This window comes from Canis lupus, chromosome 36 (assembly GCF_003254725.2).
Source record: "Canis lupus dingo isolate Sandy chromosome 36, ASM325472v2, whole genome shotgun sequence".
In the NCBI taxonomy this organism is placed as follows: domain Eukaryota; kingdom Metazoa; phylum Chordata; class Mammalia; order Carnivora; family Canidae; genus Canis; species Canis lupus.
In genome coordinates this window covers 19,265,577-19,286,033 of record NC_064278.1, presented here as the reverse complement: position 1 = coordinate 19,286,033, position 20,457 = coordinate 19,265,577, and the positions used below count along the sequence as shown (strand labels likewise).

Genomic DNA, 20,457 nt, shown 5'->3' with positions numbered 1-20,457 from the left:
GCCAAAAACCTTCAATTTATAAAAAGTGCACTATCTGTGAAGAATAATAAAGTGAAGCTCAGTAAGATAAGGTACACATGAGATGCCTGGATGGCTCAGCAACTGAGCTCTGCTTTTGGCTCAGGGCGTGATCCTGGAGTTCAGGGATCAAGTCCCACATTGGGCTCCCTGAGAGTAGCCTGCTTCTCTTTCTGCCTATGTCTCTACCTCTCTCTGTCTGTGTCTCTCATGAATAAGTAAATCTTAAAAAACAAGGTACGCCTGCATAAGAAGTACATATACAGTAGCTAGGGTAGGGTAGCAGTGGTAAAAAAAGAGTAGTTCTTTACATCTTTGTGTTTCAAGTTATCAAAAAAACAAACAAAAAACCCAAAGATCATTGTTTAATGTCTTTCAAAGTCTGGATGGTAATCTGACATTGCATGCATAAAACATAAGCTGTATAGGCCAGGTACAGCTTGCTAGCTTAATCTTGTTGCCTTTCACTTGAAGTGAGGACCAGAAGTCCATCTTGCTGTTTTTCTAGGGTGTTAGTTCCTGGTCTTTTGTGAGCAACTGCTAAAATAAGAATACAACACTCCGTAGGAAAATCTGAGGCCCTACTTAAAAATAAACATTTCCCTGAAAGAAACAATTTGCAGAAACTTATCTCTACCTTTACACAGAGACATTTGTCCTTTGAATTGCTGCTCCATGTATAGTCCCTATTTTACACACATATAGCTAACTGTCCTGTTCAGTTCCCTTTCCCTTTAAAGAACAGTCTGTATAAAACAGAATTTTGATGCCAGCTTTGAAATGAGAGCCTTTCCAGCTTCTAGTATTCTCATCAAAGTTTTAAACATGAAGACTGTTTTCAAGTCAACCTTATTCAAGGTAAAGTGCAATTCTTTCAACAGTCTGCAATAGGGACATCTTCCAAGTTCATACACAGACTAATAATGAGAAATCAGTTCTTAAATAATGGTAGAGGAAAGTCTACTTTCCCTTTAACATCTTGTTCCAAGGATTACTGCCTTTTCCTAATGGGAAAACTTGGTTTTCTGCCAGATTCTTACCCATACTCAGTTTGGACACTCTGTTACTTAATATAATGGCCCCATGTTCTAGTTTCTGAGTTTTGTGGACTGCATATGTGAGTTTATCCTCCCAAACTACAACTTATTTGTTTCTTTGCTTTTGCATTGGTGTTCTGGTCTTCAGGTTTCCCCTTTTTCCCGTTACCTACAGATTGGCCTTTTATATTTAGAGAAGTTCTTTATGGACACTGGTCTGGCTCCTTGGTCACTGGCAGGACTTCTACTTTTGAAAGCATTCTTCAGGGGGATCCGTGGGTGGCTCAGTGGTTTAGCGCCATGCCTTTGGCCCAGGGCGTGATCCTGGAGTCCTGGGATCAAGCCCCGAGTTGGTGCATGGAGCCTGCACCTCTCTCTGCCTGGGTCTCTGCCTCTCTCTCCGTGTCTCATGAATAAATAAAATCTTAAAAAAAAAAAAAAAAAAAGAAAGCATCCTTCACTGGATGGTAAGGCATTTCTACAGGGTACCCAATCATCTTACATTTTAAAATGAGAGAGTATGATGACAAATGTTGACCAATACTCATTTTCTTCTTTTTCTTTATTATAGGTGCTCCAATTTTTAACTGAGCATATGGTGAAATAAAGAAGTTATTTCTCGGCTAGGTATAGCTGTTGTGACTTAAGTTCTGGTGTATGGAATGTAAATAGAAGTTTCCTGTGAGTTGTTGAAAAGTTTCCTTAAAAGGAAGCTATTGCTCATCTCCTCATTCTCCTTCCTGCTGTCTGATCAGCAGATGTTATGGTTAGACCTTAAGCAGTTATTTTAAACATGAAGGAGACACATGTTGAGGATGGCAAAACAAAATAGAAGGAGCTTGGGTTACTAATGATCATGATTTGGGACTGCCTGTGCTTGTATGTGAGAGAAAGAAACTTTTGAATCTTTTAAATTAAACCATTGTTAATTTTGAGTTTTCTGTCCCTCATAGCTGAACCCAATCCAACTGATATAAGCATAAAAAAAAAAATCAAGCTGTTTCCAAATGAAAAGCATATTGAATTGGGCCCCCTGGATGGTATGTATGGTGCAGTACTGACACATGAAAAACTCTTTCATCTCCTCTTAAGAATTTTGATGCACTGCTGTGTCACCTTTTATCTGTGGCTACTTCTCCCTTCTATTAAAAAGCTTCATTTTTCTCCTTTCACCGAGATTCCGTTGCTGTACTTCCATCCTTAAAACTATTAGACCTCTAGGTGTCATTTTGCTAGGAGTTACAGGAGACCACAGGATAAACCTCTTCCTGGAGCGTTACAACTTTTGGAGGGAACCTTGATTTCTGTATCGTAAAATAAGGAAATGGAAGGCAAACTAAGGAAATGGAAGACACACACATTTTTTTAAAAGATTTTATTTATTTATGAGAGATACAGAGAAAGAGGCAGAGACATAGGCAGAGGGAGAGAGAAGTAGGCTCCCTGCAGAGAGCCTGATGCGGAACTCAATCCCAGGACCCCAGGATAAGGACCTGAGCCAAAGGCAGACACTCAACCACTGAGCCACACAGGCATCCCTAATTTTTAACTATAAAGTAAACATTTAAAAATTTTTGTATCGAAGTTAAACTGTACAAGCCTATTTCTTTAAATCTCACAGAGTAAGTTCACTCTCTTTTCTGCCTCTCCTTTGCCCTAGAGATACTTGGATGGAGACTTGAGAAGGACTGCTTACTTGATTAGAGCTGAGGGATTCCTGGCAACAGTGAATAAAGCTCATGGCCCACCAGTTAGAAAGGTAAGAGATTTTAAACTTTTAATGCAAAGTAGTTTGATTTTTGCAGTTGTTTCTCAAATACTGCTGAATTCAACAGATGCTTCTAGGTAGTATCCTCAGGATGCTAGTGCCCTACCTTTCTGATAGTGTTTTGTTAAAAAAATAAAAATAAAAGGAAAAAAATTGTTTTTAAATTGGAGGTTCACCAATTTGGAAATGTCCTTTTGGAGCTAAAATGCATATCCACATATTATAAAAGCATGCTGAAGACTTAACATTAAATTGTTTAATTTTTAAATCAGAGCCTCCTAAACTTAACTGACTAGAGAATTCTCTATAGTGAAGGGTCCCCATATGAAAGTCCCAATTCTAGGATTTTATGAAGAATAGTAACAAGAGTTACTCCTTGAAGTATTTTCTTTTCCTTCCTTTTTTTTTTAAGTAAGCTCTACACCCAGTTGGGATTTGAACTCATGACCTGAAGGTCAGGAGTCACATGCTCTACCGACTGAGCCAGCCAAGTGCCCCAAAGTATTCTCTATATTCCAAAAATATTTTGAAAAAAAAATATTGCCCATTTTAAGGCTGTATGCACTAAAATGTCAAAATTTATTGAATTTTGGATTGGATTAATTCATAAACTTAGTTCCCAGATTACTCACACTGATCAGAAATATTAATAGGAAGTTATATAGTTCTCAAATATACCTTTATGGAACATCTTCTGTGTGTCAGCCACAGTGTGGTGATGTTAGAGTTACAAAATACAGTGGTTTCTGGTCGCAAGCCATTTATAGTTTGAGGATATAGCTTCTAAAAATAGAAGGAAAATATTGATGTAATAAATGTGATCTGGCATAGAAAATTTTTTTAAAAACATGGTTGTCAGATATAGTAAGATATACAAGCAGATTAGTGCATGCTATTACACCTGAATCTGAAGGTTCAGATAAAAAAAAAAAAACAAAAACAAACTGTAAATATATACTTCTATTCTTGACAAAATTTAGAAAATAAATTTTAAAATTTATTTCCTAAACAAATTTGAAATTTATTTGAAATTAGAAAAATACAACATATTTGAAAAAGTAAAAATATATTCTTTTAAATTAAAAAATTTTTTTTTCTTAAATTCTTTTTTTATTTTATTTTATTTTATTTTATTTTATTTTATTTTTATTTATTTACTTATGATAGTCACAGAGAGAGAGAGGCAAAGACACAGGCAGAGGGAGAAGCAGGCTCCATGCACCGGGAGCCTGATATGGGATTCGATCCCGGGTCTCCAGGATCGCGCCCTGGGCCAAAGGCAGGCGCCAAACCGCTGCGCCACCCAGGGATCCCTTTTTTTTTTTTTTTTTTAAGATTTTATTTATTTATTCATGAGAGGGACAGAGAGAGAGGCATAGACATAGGTAGAGGTTGAAGCAGGCTCCATGCAGGGACTCGTTCTTGGGACTCTCGTTCTCGCCTTGAGTCAAAGGCAGGCAGGCAGGCAGGCAGGCAGGCAGGCGCTCAACTGCTGAGCCACCCAGGCTTCCCTCTTAATTTAAATTCAATTAACATATAATGTATTGTTAGTTTCAGAAATAGAGTTCAGTGATTCTTCAGTCATATATAATACCCAGTGCTCATTACTTCAAGTGCCTTCCTTAATGCCCAGCACCTGATTACCCCATCTCCTGATTCTCCTCCCCTCCAGCAATCCTCAGATTGTTTCCTGTGATTAAGAGTCTCTTACTGTTTGTCTTCTGATTTTATCTTTATATTTTCTCTTCCCCATGATCCTCTCTTTTGTTTTTTAAATTCCACAGAGTGAGATGATATAATTGTTTTTCTCTTATTTCCCTCTAGTTTTATCCATGTCCTTGCAAATGGCAAGATTTCATTTTTGTGATGGCTGAGTAGTATTCCGTTGTGTGTATGTATGTGTATAAATATAAATTATATATATATATATATATATCGCATCTTTATCCATTTATCTGTTGATGGACAGCTGGGCTCTTTCCATAGTTTGGCTATTGTGGACGTTGCTGCTATAAACATTGGGGTGCAGGTGTTCCTTTGGATCACAACATTTAGATCTTTGGGGTAAATACTTAGTGCAATTGCTAGGTCATAGGGTAGTTCTGTTTTCAACTGAAAAAGTAAAAATTTGTAAGCAGGAAATTCTTTGAGGAGGAAAGGATGGCAAACTTCTTGCACACTGATATTTATATGTTGAATAATTTTTGAGCTACTTGACCAACTTAAATGTTCAAATCCTGATTTGGTTAGAAATATTTTCCATAAAACGTAAATTCCAGGGGCACCTGGGTGGCTCAAGTCAGCTAAATGTCCAACTTTTGATTTCAGCTCAGGTCATGATCTCAGGGTTGTGGGATTGAGCCCCATGTCTGGCTGTGTGTGCTCAGTAAGGAGTTTACTACTCTCCTCTTCCTTTGCCACTACCCCCACTTGTTTGCGTGCCCCCCCCCCCAAGAGTCTATCCTACCCTGTTGCATGTACTCAATAAGTATTTATTGACTAAACTACTAAGTAAATGAACAATCTGAATTTCAGGGTAGAGAGTGGATAGAGGTGAGCAGTGTTTACTAAGAGAGATGTATAAATGGGAAGTGAGAGCATTCTAGGCTGAGATAGATAGAGCTGATAAAAAGCCTGCATGAAACTAGACCCAAGGGATTAAGGAGTAGTATAAGACCAGAGTAGAAGTCAGGGGTCAGTTCCTGCATTGGTCTGGAGTCAATGTTATGGATTTGAGGCCTTATCCTAAACATTTTTTCCATAACTGGTCCTTTCCTCTCATTTTGATGGATACTGCTGATACGCAAATTATCATTCTCTTTTCTGAATTTAGCAGTAGTTTGTACTGGCTTTCTTATGTATAGTGTTGTCCTCTAGTCCATTCTCCACACTTCTATTAGATCTTGCAAAAATTCCTCTTTATCTAGTTAACATAAAATCTTCCCATTTTTTACAGCAGGATTAAGTGGACTTATTTTTTTAAAGGGCTAGATAGTGAATATTTTAGACTTTATAGGGGCCACATATGGTTCCTGTTGCTTATTCTCCTCCCACTCCCGCCCATATAAAAATGTGAAAAACTTGCTTAGCTCAACATTTTGACACAGGCTTATATTTATAACCTCAGAGTAGCAGTGGGATGGGGGTGGTGAGGGTGGAATCCAAACTCCTTGTCAGGATAATAAAGGCTGTTCAAGATTTGCTTCTCTTTCTGGACTTCTCTCTCTTCCTTTTAACCTTATATCCTATGCTTCAGCTGTCAGAAATTCTTAGAGATCCCTCAATATACTCTGCTTCTTTGTGATTCTACATGTTTACTGTCTTCTCTGCTGAAAACATCATCCCTGACTGGCTGAGGCCTCTACCTTTGAAGCTACACTCAGGCATTACTTCTTTCAGTAGTAGCCCTACCAGACCCTCTCTTCACATTTGACTATGTACTTGTTTTAGTTAGGAATTGGAAAATTAATCAGATAAATTCATGTTTAAAAAAAAACTCATACTCAAAATACAGAAGACTTGCATAATTCAGTCACAGAAAGCATAGGCATCACAGAAACTACTTTCCTTCTTGGCTGCATAGTTTCTCATGTCTATTTTTCTGTGCCTACTCCCTTTCTGGTTTTCATTAATTTCTTGTCAGTATGAACAGGATAGTAAATGTCCACCAGTCCGGAGTATGATTTGGAATCTCTGCTTCTTACCTCTGTTTAGCTGATTTTTTTTCTTTTTCAAATTTCTTGAAGAGATCATCTGATTGGCTTAACTTGGTGAGATGTCTCCCCTGGTTCACCTGAGGCAGGTATGTCAGGGTCATGGATATTATAGGATTGCCCTTCCCTGGTAATCAGGCTTTCTAAGAGGGAAATACGGGTGCTGAGGAGAGATGACTAGCTCCAATATACTCCTTTTTTTTTTTTTTCAATATACTCCTTAATCTTAATCCCCTATGCTCCCATTGTGCCTGTGTATATCTTTACTTATTTTTTTTTTTAAGATTTTATTTATTCATGAGAGACACAGAGAGGCAGAGACATAGGCAGAGGGAGAAGCAGGCCCTATGCCGGGAGCCTGATGTGGGACTTGATTCTGGGTCCCCAGGATCATGACCTGAGCTGAAGGCAGATACTTAACCACTGAGCCACCCAGGTGGTGTCCCATATCTTTATTATTATTTGTATATCACTGAATTATACTTATTTGTCCTTACTAATCTGATTTTTGAGGGCAAGGATATCTTTTATTAATATGGCATAAGGTACAAAATAGGCAGTCAGGTGTTTTCCAAATACATCTTATAAAATAGTTGTATTAGAAATGTTTGAGAATGTTATACGTTGTATGTAACATTTAGTGTTATCGATATTTTAGAAATCTGCTTTGAAACTTGAGCACATGCTTTAAAGGTAAGAAATTATGACATTTATACTTATATAGCTAACTACAGGATCAGTAAAATTAACATTTTAGAATCCAGAGATTTTTGGGGTGCCTCACTGGCTCAGTCAGAAGAGCATGCGACTTTTGATCTCCGGAGTTGTGAGTTTGAGCCCACATGAGGCATATAGATTACCAGTTAAATACAAAAACTTAAAAAATTTCTTTTTAATTAAAGAATCTAGAAAATTTTCAAATTCATCACCAGAAATTGACTTGCTTCTTCCCCCCCCTTTTTTTTTTAAGATTTTATTTTTCAGTAATCTCTATACCCAACGTGGGGCTTGAACTCACAACCCCGAGAGAGTTATATGCTCCACCCACCAAGCCAGCCAGGCACCCCACTCCCTCCCATTTTTAAAGCTTCATTTACCCATCCTATTTTCTGTGAAGTGAACTGGTTTCTTTCTTACTTTTTTTTTTTTTAAGATTTTATTTATTCATGAGAGACAGAGAGAGAGGCAGAGACACAGGCAGAGGGGGAAGCAGGCTCCTTGCAGGGAATCCAACGCGGGACTTGATACAGGGTCTCCAGGATCGCACCCTGGGCTGAAGGCGGCACCAAACTGCTGAGCCACCCAGGCTGCCCCATTCGGGTTTTTGATAGAGATTGAAGAAAAGCAACTATTTTTACTAGCTGAATCATGCCATTTTAAATTCTGATATTATGAACTAAAGAATCATCTTGATTAACATATTTTATATTAAAAAAAACCAATAGGATAAATAATTGTCTGATATTATCTCTTAAGTTTTTATTCAGGTATGGTCATTCTTCTATCATGATTCTGTTTGCTCTTAACCTTGCAGCAGAAGTGATTTTTCTACTCTGACATCTCATAACATGGAAGTTATAAACCAGAAACAAGCAGAGAATCATTAGAGAATCCATGCTTTGTAGTGTTTTCCTCATAACTACTCTTAAACACTAAATGACACTAATTATATAATGGTTATATAGTCCATTATTATAGTGCAAATTACTATAATATAAACTCCTTTTGTAAGTTTTTCCGTTTTTAATTTTATAGTTCAGAATCTTTTAAGAGTGAGTTGCCAGCGTGATGTCCCATTACCCCAAATACTTTATTTTCTGCAATTAAGACCTTTTCCTACAAAACCACAATACAGCCCTGAAAATCAAGAAATTAACATTCATATATTGCTACCATCTAATCTGCAAATCACATTTAAGTTTGCCAGTTGTTCCAATATGTCCTTTTATAGCAAGAGTTCAGTCTAGAATTCACATTACAGTTAGTTGTCATGTCTCATTCATCTTTTTAAATCTGAAATAGTTCTTCAGTCTTCCCTTGAGTTTGATGACGAGCACTTTAGAAGATTAAAGGCCAGTTATTTTGAAGAGTTTACCTCAATTTGGGGTTGTGTAATATTTTTTGTAATTAGATTTAGGTTTATGTATCTTGACAGGACTCTCACAGAAGTGATGCTGTGTCCTTCTTGTTGCATCCTATTGGGAGTACATGATATTGGTTTTCCTTCTAGTTTTGTTAACTTGCGTCATTTGAGTAAGGTGATATTTGCCAGACTCTTATAATTAAAATACATTTTATCAGGAGATACTTTGAGAGGATATAGATATCTTACTGAATGTTGAATTCTTTTATATCAATGTGGATTAATGAAATCCTATTTTATTCGCAATATGATTCACTACTATATTTCTTTTTTCTTTTCTTTTTTTTTTTTTTTTTTTACTATCATTATTTCCTTTGATTCTCAAATTGTTTCAGATCCGGCCACTTTATGGCCAGGTTCTTAGCTAGGTCCTTCTTTATTTTCTTGCACAAGATACTCAAGGCCCATCCTGTACTTGCCCTTCCCTATCCCTGGAATCAGACAATTCTTGAAGGAGCCCAGGTACCTTTTGGTAGAGAATGGTATTTAGACATTAAGATCTGGGTGCCTAGTGGGTATATTACTTTGCAGGTATTTGTGTACTAGCCCCCCTTCAGTAGACACAGTTAGGGTAATATATGAACATATATGCAGATATATACATGCACATACTGTCTTCTCTGTATTCATGTCTCTATTTCTGTACCTTTATATCTCTGTTGAAAGTTATGAGTTCACACCAGTATCTCCAAATTTCATCTAATTACTAAGGGTCATTCTGTATAATTAACTTCACTTGTGGTATGAATTTACCTTTACCCAATACATCCTTGATATATCTACTTAATCTCTCAGTCCCTGTGTGTGTATTTAATGACTCACCTGTTGCCACCAGGCCCACTCCTCCCCAACTACATGTTCTCCAGCCTGGGTCCTGTTTTCCTGTGCTGGACTAGTACCACCTCTGTTCCTCACCTCATGTAGTTGCCGTATTAGACTTCCCTCCAGCCACTCTCCATTCCCATGGACAGTTTTCTCACCATGCCACTCTGCACTGGTTTGCTCCCCAATACCCTGTCTAAGCTGCTTTTCAGGAAGACATATATATATATATATATATATATATATTTTTTTTTTAAGATTTCATTTAGTCATGAGAGAGGCAGAGACCTAGGCAGAGGGAGAAGCAGGCTCCCCACGAGGAGCCTGATGCGGGGCTGGATCCCAGGACCCCAGGATCATGACCTGAGCCAAAGGCAGATGCTTAACCACTGAGCCACCCAGGCGGCACCCCCTTATATATATATATATTTTTTTTTTTTTTTTAAGATTTTATTTATTTATTCATGAGAGGCACACAGAGGGAAAGAGGCAGGGACACAGGCAGAGGGAGAAGCAGGCTCCATGCAGGGAGCCTGATGTGGGACTCGATCCCAGGTCTCCAGGATCACACCCTGGGCTGGAGGCAGCGCTAAACCTCTGAGCCACCCAGGCTGCCCCCTTATATATGTTTTTTATGGAGGCTTGGCTTTTGTATTAATTTAAGCTATAAGAAATGGTTTGCTAGTTAATTTCTCCCATTTTCTTCTTGTCATTGTTCCTAGAAGTCTTGTTCTTTACTATTTTCTTATTAGCATCTCATGTGTGATTTTATTTGATAATAGGTCTGTTGAATAATTCTTAAAGTCCTGAAGGGTCTTTCTATACTACTTTTTAAAAGGTGGTTTATATAAAATTTCTGTATGGTTGGTAGGCATAGAATAACAAGGCTTAACAGTTGATATACATAGTGTATGCCAAAGTATACCAGCTGGCAGACACAGTATGACATTAAAAATGTTCTTGTCCCATTTTTTACCTTGAGTAAGTCACCCTTTGGCACCTCTTATGTAGGTTAGGTAGTTAGGACTACATCAAGAATACAATAAGGTACATGATCAGAAATCCATGTGATAAGAAAGCCTATTTATATTTAAGAGAGAATTTTAGATTAAAATTTTATTTTTATAGAATGGGCAGAGGAAGCATTTCAGAACTACAAATGACCATTATACATACGAAAAAGTTTAATAACCTTATTAGGGTGACAAGATTTGCAACTTTAAAATTAGGGTCTTTTTTCAGTAATCTGACAAAAAATGTTAATATTAATTGTTAGTATAGGTGTTGAGAAATGAGATCTTTCTGTACAATATTGGTAAAGTAGAAGTCAATACTACATATTGAAGGGCAGTTAACAATGTAAATCAAAAGTCTTAAAAATATGCCTTCACTTTCCCATAGTAATTTTTTTGTTGTTGGTTTTCTTTTTTTTTTTAATTAAGCAGAAATTTGCTTAATTTGCTTGGATGAATTTCCAAGTTCATCAAAAGTTATTGCAAACACAGAATATCCTTTTAAAAGTGTCCCAAATTAAACCAAAGACACATCATCAAAGGAAAAGTACTTGTGACATTAAGAATTCATTTAGGTTGGGGCACCTGGGTGGTGCGGTGGGTTAAACGTTGGACTCGTGATCAGCTCAGGTCATAATCAGGGTTGTGGGATCCATGCTCAGTGTGGAGTCAGCTTGAGATTCTCCCTCCCGTCCCTGGCCCCTCCCACTGTGTGGATGCTCGCCGGAGTGCGCTCGCACACACACTCTCTCTCAAATAAAAAAAATATTTAAAAAATTTTAAATTGTATTTTTACATTATTTTTAATCATTTACAGTGTTCTCAAGATCACATTTAAACATTTTTTTAAAGATAGGAAATAGGGATGCCTGGGTGGCTCAGCGGTTGAGCCTTTGGCTCAGGGCATGATCCTGGGGTCCAAGGATCAAGTCCCACGTCAGGCTCCCTGCATGGAACCTGCTTTTCCCTCTGCCTGTCTCTGCCTTTCTCTCTCTCTCTTTGTCTCTCACGAATAAATAAAATCTTTAAAAAAAAATAAAGATAGGAAATCATGTAGTATATTTATTTTTTAAAGGATGACCACAACTGTAAAATAGAGGAACTTAAGACAAAGAACAGGTCTGTTTCAACAGGCATTCTAAACCCGATATGACATGAATCTTCCCAAAAAAGTTTGCTGAGGAACAGCTCCCATGTTAGTGTTAAAAATAAAACAGTCTTCTCATTTAGAAAAATCAAGATGAAGGAATGCCTGGGTGGCTCAGCGGTTGAGCGACTGCCTTCCCGGGGTCATGTTCCACATCCAGCTCCTTGCAAGGAGCCTGCTTCTCCCTCTGCTTATGTTTTTGCTTTTCTCTCTGGGTCTCTAATGAATTGGATAAATAAAATCTTTAAAAAAAATTTTAAAGGGATCCCTGGGTGGCGCAGCAGTTTGGCGCCTGCCTTTGGCCCAGGGCGCGATCCTGGAGACCCGGGATCGAATCCCACGTCGGGCTCCCGGTGCATGGAGCCTGCTTCTCCCTCTGCCTGTGTCTCTGCCTCTCTCTCTCTCTCTGTATGACTATCATAAATAAATAAAAAATATATTAAAAAAAATTTTTAAAAATCAAGACATCATTTGATTAATAAAACCTATTCTTCCCCCAGTTGTAAAAATGCTTATCTTCATTTAGAAACTGTAAATTCATGACAAAAAAGAAGTTTTTCTATGGTATAAAAATCTCTGGACGAACAAATTTCAAATATTCAGTTTTCTCACAAAAATGTTTTCCTTCCCAAAATGTAAACATTTAGTAAATAAAACAAATATTATATTCCACGTATAGAAATACTGCGTTTGGTGGTAACATTTTTGTTTGTCTTATATATAAAAGCGCTTTACCAAAAGAATCAGGTCATTATTATTTAAAGCTTACTCCTTCTCTTAGTTTTCTTATCTGAGTAGAAACTCATCAATTTCTGTAGAATTTTGACTACAGGACCAGACCACAGGAAAGGTCTAAAATATCTAAAAGTCATTTGGCTGGAGAAAAGTGTTTTCTTGAGATTTGGAAGCAGTCATTCATCACTTGGCACTTAAATGCATTCCTCAGTGGACTTCTTCCCTAAAAGCCTTTAGAATAAGGCACAGGATCTAGGCTCCTGAAAGGGTTTGCTTCCAGCTGGAACACCTAGCAGCAAGACGTCCTTGTAGGCATTCTGCATGCAATACTGCTACGGCCCTGCAGCCACGTGGGGGCCTTGGTCCTTTCCATGCCAGCCTCCAGCTTGACCTGCTCCACCAGGCCACCACTGCAGAGCATTCACACTGGCCCCAGAAGACATGACAGAGGTGCTGACCTCCTTGACATAGTCATTTCCTTTCATTTCTAGAAATTCTTCTGTGAAAATTATAGATACTGCACAAAGATTTATTAATCAAGGATATATATTTTTTCTTAAGATTTTATTTATTTGAGAGAGGAAGTATGCATGAGTGGAGCATGTTGTGGGGGCAAGGTGCAGGGGGAGAGGGAGAAGCAGACTCCCCATGGGGCAGGGAGCCCAATGCAGGGCTCCATCTCAGGGACATGACCTGAGCCAAAGGCAGACACTTAACCGACTAAGCCACCACAGCACCCCTGTTATCAAGGATATTTATTGATGATAAAAATTCACTAATAGAGAATTAGTAATAAATATGTTATAACTGTATGATAGAATACTATATAGCCATTAAAAATGGCATCTAATTTTTTTAATTAAATATTTTATTTATTCATGAGAGACACACACACACACACACACACACATATATGCAAGGGGAGCCTGACGCGGGACTCGATCCCGGGTCTCTAGGGTCAGGCCCCGGGCTGAAGGCGGCACTCAACCGTTGTGCCACCGGGTGTCCCAGTTCTCATATTTCATGTTCTTACTATTTAATGATGTGGCAGGATTTAGAGAGTTGCATTTTAAAGAAAGTTGTGACACTGCTCTTACAGTGTGTAAAGCTGCATATCTCCATGCAGTGATAAGAGACTGCAATACTCTGTGAAATGTCAAACAGTAGGTGGTGGGATTTTAGATGATGTTTATTTTTTTCTTTTTGCTCTTCTGTATTTTTATGGAAGCAAACCTAAAGTTCCTTACTACATCTTATGTAGTTCAATAGGTAGAATTTAGTTCATATTATCAGGAAATACGTGACCTCCTTCTGAATCCCAAACTTCTGCCTTAAAGGTTTTTTAGAATTATGTAAGACTGATCATTTATGTGGGATACCTAATAGTGGAAGTTTCTCTATTTTTTTTTTTTTTAAGATTTATTCATTTATGATAGATACACAGGGAGAGAGGCAGAGACACAGGAGGAGGGAGAAGCAGGCTCCATGCCCGGAGCCCAATGCGGGACTCGATCCTGGGACTCCAGGATTACACCCCGGGCCAAAGACAGGCACCAAACCACTGAGCCACCCAGGGATCCTGCTCTGGCTATTTGTAACAAACAATTCAAAGTATACCTTAAAGTTTGGGTCCTAAAATAAAATGCCTTAGAACAATGAAATAGAAAAACATTTTGGGGGATCCCTGGGTGGCGCAGCCGTTTGGCGCCTGCCTTTGGCCCAGGGCGCGATCCTGGAGACCCGGGATCGAATCCCACATCGGGCTCTCGGTGCATGGAGCCTGCTTCTCCTTCTGCCTATGTCTCTGCCTCTCCCTCTTTCTCTCTCTGTGACTATCATAAATAAAAAAAAAAAAATTAAAAAAAAAAAATAAATAAATAAATACATAAAATCTTAAAAAAAAAAAAAAAAAACATTTTGGGGAGAACATATACATGTTTACATGTGGAATTGTCTTAGAAACCTGGAAAGAAGTCTGTACTGCATGTTTGATTAGCTGGTGTGAACTCCCTCACTGTCCTGGAATTTTTTTTTTTTCCCTAGAAATTTCTTGAAGACAGGTACCTTAGTTCACTGCTACAGTCCTGGCATCTGGCAGAGTGCCAAGCCCGAAGGGACACTCAAATATTTGCTAATTGAAAGAAAAGAGGAAACTGATGGTAGTAGATCATGAGGGCAAGGAAGATAAAGGACTGTTAGAAGAAGAGTTAAGAGTGAAGTTAGAGAACACAAAGGACTTTTAAATTTTGCCTAGAACCCTCTTGTGTATTCCTCATGATAGTGATTCTCCTACTGGTATTGGTTTGGATGCTTGGCAGAGTGGTGTGGTATATTAACAATTCTCTGTCTATAGTCATTGACTTCTCCAACAGTTTATTGTTGAACAGAGCCTCTTTTCAACCTAGGGATGCCTGGGTGGCTCAGTCAGTTAAGTATTTGTATTCAGTTCAGGTCATGATCCCAAGGTCCTGGGATTAAACCCCTCATCAGGCTCCCTGTTCCTGCTTTACCCCACCCCCTGCTTGTGTGCACACGTACTCTCTCACTCTCTCTCAAATAAATAAAATTTTCTAAAGAGAGATAAGCCTAGATGTAAAGGCTTGAGATTCAGTTTAAGGAAGAGATAGCATTTAAGCCTCCCAAAGCAAATATCATCATTTATGTCTCAAGGTGCTTCAACTGTTGTATTTACAACTACCTCAGCTAGGTTTTAGAAAATAGTAATAAGGGGGATCCCTGGGTGGCGCAGTGGTTTGGCACCTGCCTTTGGCCCAGGGCGTGATCCTGGAGACCCGGGATCGAGTCCCACGTCGGGCTCCTGGTGCATGGAGCCTGCTTCTCCCTCTGCCTGTGTCTCTGCCTCTCTCTCTCTCTCTCTCTCTCTCTCTGTGTGTGTGTGACTATCATAAATAAATAAAAATTTTAAAAAAATTAAAAAATTAAAAATAGTAATAAGGAATGGGAATTTTTATTGGTTAGCTAGGAAATGGGCTGTGTAGGTAAGGAACTGCTTTTGTAGAGAAAGGGGGCAGTTGTGGGGGAGTGGAAAAGATAAGAGAGAAAAGGGTATCATGGGCTAATTCCCTCAGAAGGAATTTCTAGAATGCCTTCTAGAAAACCAAACTTACCAGTTTGGTCCTTACACTACCTGTGTATTCTCATAGTATGTTAAATAACTCTTATTCTTACCAAAGGAATTAAAATTATATTTCTGTAGTACTCTTTCTCCTGCTAGACTGAAAGTCTCTTAAGGGTAGGGACTGTTGTTTCATCTTTGTGTCTTGGGTTATATTTGGTATTTAAATGTTTCTTAACTGAATTTAAATTTTGCTTTGATTTTTCATAGCAATATGAACTACATTTTCTTACCAGTTTTAGAAGAGTTTTTGAGGTAAACTGATTTTGACTTGTTCATATCATATGGCTGTTTATTCATTCTTTAATATTTAATGAATACATGCTACTGTGGAGTAGGCACTGTTTTAGGTAGTTAACCCAAAAGATAAGTTCCTTGCCCTCATTAAGCTCACATCTATAGGTAACAACAGAAGAACAGAAGTATAACCTTCATAGATTTCCTTTGGTTTATTCGAGTATTCTTTACCTTCTTTTTATAGACAGCATGGCAAAGTTAAATGTGAATGGAAGAATAGAACCCAGATACAAGGAATAGAACCAGATACAAGTTTTTCCTGGAAACCAGGGAAAAAATCTTCTGTCTCCTATACCAACTCACCCTTAACTCTAAGACTCAGAACTGTGGCTATTTATGCATTTCCCAAATTGTCCAGAGCAATACCACATGTATAAGCAAAATTATGAAAATTTTTTGTCTATGCATCATTATCTTATTTGAATAAACCTATAGTTACTCTTCACCACCACAGGATGGAGTTTTAGTGAATGTAAGATGAGGTATTAGGAAAATTATGTATGTATGTATGTATGTATGTTTGTATGTAATCTCTAAACCCAATGTGGGGCTAAGACTTGTAACCCCGAGAGTCACATGCTCTTTGGACAGAGTCAGCCAGGTGCCCCTAGCACAGTTTTTAAAATGGGCACTGACCTGGATAGTTTCAACATGTACTTATTCTTAAGCTCATATTCAGGGGCACCTGCGTGGTTCAGTTGGTTAAGCATCCAACTCAGTTTTGGCTCAGGTCCTGATCTCATGAGTCATGAAATCAAGGCCCACATCAGGCCCTGCACTCACTGAGAGTCTGCTTGGATCTTGTCTCCCTCTGCCCCTTTCTCTCTCTCTCTCTCTCAAATAAATAAATCTTAAAAAAATAAACTAATATCAAATAAACAAGTTATAAGGGTATGGAAGAGGGAGATACTTACATAGATCAACTATATTTTGGGACAATTAGATTTTGATAAATTAGACTGAGAGCTTGATCACCTCCAACTATATTTTAAGAAGTTAAAAACTTTCCAGATCTCTGAAATGCTGGATCTCCTCTTTCTCATCAGACTTCAAAGGTCAGGATTTTTGCTTTCAACCACAGTCCAAAGGACTGAATTTAATGTTTTTTCTCCTTTTATCCCTGTGATTGAGTTGGATATATACATATCTGTGTTTAAGGCATTTATATGGGTATTCATATTGTAGGAGCAGTATTTTTACTCTTTATAAAGATTCCTTTTTTTTTTTTTTTTAAGATTTTATTTATTATTCATGAGATTTAAGATTTTTTTTTTTTAAGATTTATTTATTTATTCATTCTCTCTGTGCCAGAGAGAGAGGGAGAGAGAGAGGCAGAGACACAGGCAGAGGGAGGAGCAGGCTCCATGCAGGGAGCCCGACGTGGTACTCGATCCGATCTGGGTCTCCACGATCAGGCCTTGGGCTGAAGGCGGCGCTAACCACTGAGCTACCAGGGCTGCCCTGTAAAGATTCTTTTTTTTTTTTTTCCCCCTGTAAAGATTCTTAATAGTGACAAGGTTTGGGGTTGACAGTGTTAAAAAGTATAATTATTCAGGTGTTTTTATTTCCTGTGTTTCAAGCATTGTTTCAAAACTATTTTTAACAGTGTGAAACCACTTTGTTTTTTAGTATCCTTGCCATGAAACAGAGGACGTGATAAGTTGCTCAACTTATGAAATTCAAGTTACATGTGAATTCTGCCAGGTATGTATGCGGTATTTGGAATGGTTAACCATTTTTCATATTTTAAATTATAAAAATTCTCAGTTTCTAGATAAATATTTCAGCATTTTTTCCATAAATTTAAAACAAATCTCTGTATATTAGTTTAGCTGATACTCCCATTATGTCTTTTTTTTTTTTTTTTTTTTTTTTTAAGATTTTATTTACTTATCTGAAAGACAGAAAGCACAAACCAGGGGAGGGGCAGAGGCAGAGGGCGATGGAGAGGGAGAAGCTGAGCGGGAAGCCTAACTCACGGTGCTTGATCCCAGGACCCTGAGCCCAAGGGCAGCCTGGGTGGCTCAGCGGTTTAGCGCCACCTTCAGCCCAGGGCGTGACCCCAGGGTCCTGGGATCGAGTCCTATGTCGGGCTCCCTGCATGGAGCCTGCTTCTCCCTCTACCTATGTCTCTGCCTCTCGTTTTCTCTGTCTCTCATGAATAAATAAGTAAAATCTTTAAAAACAAAAACAAAACTAAGAAAAAGACCCGAGCCAAAGGCAGGCACCAACTGAGCCACCCAGGTGCCCCTATTATGTCTACAAATTATCAAACAGAGCATCAAAACACACTTAACTATATCAAACAAACATATTTTAGGGTTTGATTTCTAGAGTTTTAAATAACTAGTCCCATGAGATGTTCTATGAAAAAGCATTTTGAATAGCAAACAGATGTGACAAAAATGCCATATGCTAGGTGCTCATCTAGTCACTTCACTTGAACATATTAAAGGTGCTGAAAAGTCTTGACAAAAAAAAAAAATACTCCACATTTCCCAAATTTGTTTGATTTTATACCTTTTTTTCTATATAGCTATTGTCATCCCTGTTGAAATGCTTTGGGAAACATTGCTTTGAAGGATTAGCAAGCCAGTGTTGAAAAAGGAACAATGTTACCTGATTTTTAGTTGAATCAAATACAGTTGTTGTATATAATTTCTAGAAAGAAAGCCAAGACAAAATTAAAACCTAAAAGTTGTTGGAAGAAATGACTGGGTGCTTTATTTTTTATTTTTATTTTTTTAAAGATTTTACTTATTTATTCATGTGAGACAGAGAGAGAAAGAGGCAGAGACACAGGCAGAGGGAGAAGCAAGCTCCACAGGAGCCCTACCTGGGACTCTATCCTGGACCCCAGGATCACGCCCTGAGTCAAAGGCAGACACTCAACCACCAAGCCACCCAGGCGTCCCGACTGGGGACTTTAAATCAAATATAGGAAAATAATCTTATCTCAGAAATTTCATTATAGTTATTTTGTTCAAATCAGGATCCAGAAAGGATTTACATTTGGTTAGGTTTTTTTTTTTTTTTTTTTTTTTTTTTAAGATTTTATTTGAAGAGAACACACAAGTGGTGGGGAGGGGGAAGGGAAAGAGAAAAGCAGACTCCCCACTGAGCAGGGAGCATGACACTGGCTCAGCTGGTTCTGGGATCATGACCTGAGCCAAAGGCAGCCACTTTACTGACTGAGCTTACCCAGGTGCCTCTGGTTAGTATGTTTATTAAATCTCCTTTAATTTGTAACAGATTCCACTTACCTCCTCTCCTTTTGTTCTTCATCCTATTTATTTGTTGAAGTGACCAAGTCTTTTTCCTATAGAATTTGGCTGACTGCATCCAGATAGTGTTGATGGTTTTTCTACCCCTATATTTCCTGTAGCTGAATCTAGGGATGCCTAATTAAATTTAGGTTTGACTTCCCACTGTGTCCACACACATATACTACCCCTACCCCTGCCCAAGAAGATTTCTCATGCTTTCTCTTGCGTCATATCAGATGGCACATAATGTCTAACTGTCCCACTCTTAATGATGTTAATTTAAGATTGACCTGAGTTCACTATAAACCATTATAAAGTTCCCAGTCACCTTTTTTCCTAATGTTTTTATCAGACATTGGTGATAGTGGCCTAGATCCATTATTTCATTGGGTATTAAAGTGGTGATTTTTTAATTATTTCATTCTTTCTTTACTTAAACTGCTGAATAAGAAAGATTTAGCCTGATAAACCAGGCTTCCTGACTTTTTTTTTCTATAGTGTAAAATTTGCGTGTTATGTGTATTTGTCTACTCATTTTAAAAAGATGGAAGAAAATATGGCTAAAATGTCAGTAAAAGTATTTTATTTCACATTGAAATGTAAAAGGTAATAACCTTAGTGAAAATCATATAATATTATATTTTAAATGATTCTTTGTTTAAAAATCTGTACTTTCAAACATTAAGCTATCTCTTAATGTTTTATTATAGGCAGTACAAGGACCTGTGGAATATGAGTGATGACAAACCCTTTCTATGCACTGCCCCTGGATGTGGACAGGTAATATATAAGTTACTTTAAATCATTTTATAACTTCTCATTTATTAAACCTGATGATAGTTTATGTTGTCACTAAAAAGATTCTCCTATGATTTTTTTAATAAAATTTTGAAGTTAGAATGTAAAAAATAACCCAGAAAAATTTTGAGAAGAAATTCTTTTTCCTCAATAGCATATTTGAGTTTTTAAAGACACAATCTAATAGGGAGAAAAAAAATTCGAAGTCTTAAAACAGAAAGATGGATACCTAGACAAAATCCAGGGCTTAACAGTATCTTCATTTGACCATTATTGTTTGAAAATCATTGTAAATTACTTAATTGGAAATCAGATACACCTCTTGTTTGAAAATTATTTTACTTACTAAACTCTTATGAAATTAATATTTACTTCTGACAGTATCACTAACACAGTAATGTTCTTAATGTATAACATCTTCAGAGCAGGTATGAAAACATTTGCAGGAAATAATCTTCCTACATTATATCAAAAAATATTTCAATGTTTGTAACAGGCCATTAAATTATTAATCTACTGTTGTAATAATTCTAAATTTAAAATAATTATAGACACCAAGAAATG

General features: G+C 37.6%; 1 protein-coding gene, 1 long non-coding RNA gene and 1 pseudogene across 26 annotated transcripts in view; 1 reads left to right on the top strand and 2 right to left on the bottom strand.

Annotated features, from left to right (window-relative positions):
• The window catches only part of ATF2 (activating transcription factor 2), an 85,460-nt gene that overhangs the window by 12,641 nt on the left and 52,362 nt on the right, over positions 1-20,457 (top strand). For 5 of the 18 annotated variants that reach the window (XM_025460264.3, XM_049106070.1, XM_049106072.1 and 2 more), the window contains exons 2-4: positions 2,716-2,814; positions 17,459-17,533; positions 19,806-19,875. In XM_025460264.3, coding sequence (XP_025316049.1) covers positions 19,851-19,875 — 25 coding nt within the window. In that variant the 5' untranslated portion in view covers positions 2,716-2,814; positions 17,459-17,533; positions 19,806-19,850. Of the gene's footprint in view, positions 1-1,626; positions 1,683-2,008; positions 2,096-2,715; positions 2,815-6,569; positions 6,626-7,194; positions 7,230-15,742; positions 15,788-17,458; positions 17,534-19,805; positions 19,876-20,457 lie in introns of all 18 variants that reach the window. The other 13 variants (XM_035697272.2, XM_025460253.3, XM_035697279.2 and 10 more) reach the window with 10 other exon arrangements.
• The window catches only part of LOC112668137 (uncharacterized), a 103,175-nt gene that overhangs the window by 47,792 nt on the left and 34,926 nt on the right, over positions 1-20,457 (bottom strand). For 7 of the 8 annotated variants that reach the window (XR_003141497.3, XR_004803984.2, XR_003141495.3 and 4 more), the window contains one exon: positions 3,502-3,606. This is a non-coding gene — a long non-coding RNA (uncharacterized LOC112668137). Of the gene's footprint in view, positions 1-3,501; positions 3,607-18,448; positions 18,491-20,457 lie in introns of all 8 variants that reach the window. The other variant, XR_004803985.2, reaches the window with a different exon arrangement.
• On the bottom strand, positions 12,074-13,313 carry LOC112668136 (guanine nucleotide-binding protein G(I)/G(S)/G(O) subunit gamma-10-like; annotated as a pseudogene).